Genomic DNA, 2,549 nt, shown 5'->3' with positions numbered 1-2,549 from the left:
TAAAATAGAAGGCTGCAGGTTCCCCACCCCAGAGTTTGACCTCTACTGGGTGCCGAATGCATGTTTTTAGAATAAATGCATTAAGGTAGATGCTGCTCACACCCACCTCCCTGAGAGAGACAGAGAGTGTGCAGAGCCCAGCCAAAGAGGGAAGGGATTGCACCGGCTTTGCTCCGGGAGGCTCAAAGGTATAGGATATAATGGTTTTTAAAGACTGTCCAGAGTTTTCGGCGCCCCTTCTTCTTAGTAGTAACCCCTGTCCCCAACTCTCAATTTTGTTATTATTTTTACTTCCATGATGGAGCTTTAAGTACACAGGGGTCCCTCACTTCCCTGTTGTCTCCTGTTCCCAATAAATACCATCCCTGAATTGAAAACTTTTTTGGTCTTTGTTGCCCTCGGTGTCAGATTTGTTGTTAGGGCTCCTGTTTGCCAAATCTTCCTCTCATCCTCCAGGGTCGTGGGCATAGGGGTTTGTGCACGGAACTTTCTCCAATGCAACTAGGTGCACACCTCATCCTGCAAAGGGATGTTCTAGAGGGTCTGTGCGTGCATGTGTGTGTGTGTGTGTGTGTGTGTGTGTGTGTGTGCGCGTGTGTGTTCGTGGTGCAAAAGGAGGGGTGGGGGTGTAGAAAGAAGATCTGGGAAGTAACATGGAGACTGAAAGAGGAGCACGAATTTTATGGTCTCTGAGCATTTCTTTGACGTTCTTTGCCAGGTTGACTTTGGATTCGCTAAGAAGATAGGATCCGGACAGAAAACATGGACGTTCTGTGGGACTCCGGAGTATGTAGCTCCGGAAGTCATCCTCAACAAAGGGCACGACTTCAGTGTGGATTTCTGGTCCCTGGGGATTCTAGTGTACGAGCTGCTAACGGGCAAGTAGGTACCTCCAAGTTTCGTATGGCCTCTTCTTCGGAGCAGTGCAAAAATAACTTCCCAGTGATAAAGTATACAGTAATGTAATTTAAGAGTTTGACATTTTGGAAGTGTTTTAAACTATGATGCCTTTTCGTCTTTACGTTATTTCACCTGCAATGAGCTTGCTGGTTTATGACATGGAGGAAAGATTCAGGAAAGGAATACAGAATTGCTATGGTTTACCTAAAAGGGCAAGGCCCATTATTATTGATAATATGTTAAGTATGTGAAGGTTTTGATAATTTAGCGTAAGAATAAGAGAAGGAATGAAAGTTGTGGGGTATGTCATTATTTCCTCTTTTTTATAATTGGGAAAATAGCAATCCTAATTGAGTTAAATCCGCTGATCGATTAAACCAAATTTATCCACGCTCTTGCATCTTCCTGACATATCATTAACCAGAAGTGCTAAGAGAAAGCCTCATTGCTGGGTTTAAATTCTTATCCCCTTGTCAGCTCCTTTCTAAAGGTGCTAATGAACAGAGACAGGACACCACAGGGCGTTTAGCAGTTCAAATTGAATTGTCATTCCCGCAGAGATTAAAGGACTCTATCAATGAATCCAGGATCTCAAATATTTAATGCACATACACGCCCATGCACACGCACATTTTTAGGCTATACGTGGTATCACCTCACATTTGTAAAGTACTTTATAGTTTTCAAAACACATGTGTATGATCCAGTTTAGTTTTCACAAACTTGTACGGAAAATAAGACAGGAATTTCTGTTATTTTATGATTTAGATTTTTATTATGATTATTTTATGACTTAAATTTTATAGATCAGAAAACCAGGTGAGAGAACTACCTGCCTGAGATCAGTAATTCGATCCCAGGACTTCTGACTCTAAACGAGACTCACTTTCCATGACGGATGTGTACCACATGTATGTGTTTATGATATGATGCGTGGACCCACCAGCATGGGGTTTAAAGTAATCTTCTTTATGGCTTTATACCTCCACTTCTCATGAACTGATCTGATTATTCCCATAACCCTTTATAACCAAATATTTTCAATCTTGATTTCAGAGAGGAATTGCTTATGAAATAACTGAAGAAATACGGGAATGAGTCCGTTGGTTGGGAGACAGTCTTAATTCATACTTTACAAAAAGAGAGTTTCATAGAATCTTTTTGAACTTTTTACACTACGCATTTCAACATTAGATTTCCTGTGGCTACATTGAACATCTCTGTCTGCACGCATCGAGCAAACAGATATGGAAGATCATTTTGTATTATCTGTAATCATTTTGAAATATTCATTGCTTAAGATTCCACCGGAAAGAAGATAAAATCGCCAGGCAGTCATTCAGAGAGGAAAGCCATTTAAGGTTTTGGGCACGAGGAATTCTATTTCAAGAATTTGTTTCCTCATCCCTGGGAAATTTGTCAGCTGAGTTTCTAAGAGATATTGGTTGTTGGTTGCGGTTGGTTGGGGATTTTCCTTTTTGTTTTCCTCGGGTTGGATTAAGTTTTTGGAGGGGTTGGGGAATTAAATTGAGGAATTAGGGAGGGGAAAAAAAACAAACAATAACTCACATTTGCTACGTTGGCCTTGAGCTGTCATAAAGAAGTTGGGAAATTGTTTTTGTAAACGTTTTCAGGGTAGGGCATGAGAA

At 40.8% G+C, this 2,549-nt stretch overlaps 1 protein-coding gene across 1 annotated transcript in view; it reads left to right on the top strand.

Annotated features, from left to right (window-relative positions):
• The window catches only part of PRKG2 (protein kinase, cGMP-dependent, type II), an 85,315-nt gene that overhangs the window by 69,937 nt on the left and 12,829 nt on the right, over positions 1 to 2,549 (top strand). The window contains exon 9 of the mRNA XM_012647143.1: positions 719 to 882. Within this exon, the coding sequence (XP_012502597.1) occupies positions 719 to 882 (164 nt within the window). The remainder of the gene's footprint in view (positions 1 to 718; positions 883 to 2,549) is intronic.

This window comes from Propithecus coquereli, unplaced genomic scaffold, assembly GCF_000956105.1.
Source record: "Propithecus coquereli isolate 6110/MARCELLA unplaced genomic scaffold, Pcoq_1.0 Scaffold26, whole genome shotgun sequence".
Taxonomy (NCBI): domain Eukaryota; kingdom Metazoa; phylum Chordata; class Mammalia; order Primates; family Indriidae; genus Propithecus; species Propithecus coquereli.
This window is presented reverse-complemented; position numbering and strand designations above follow the sequence as displayed.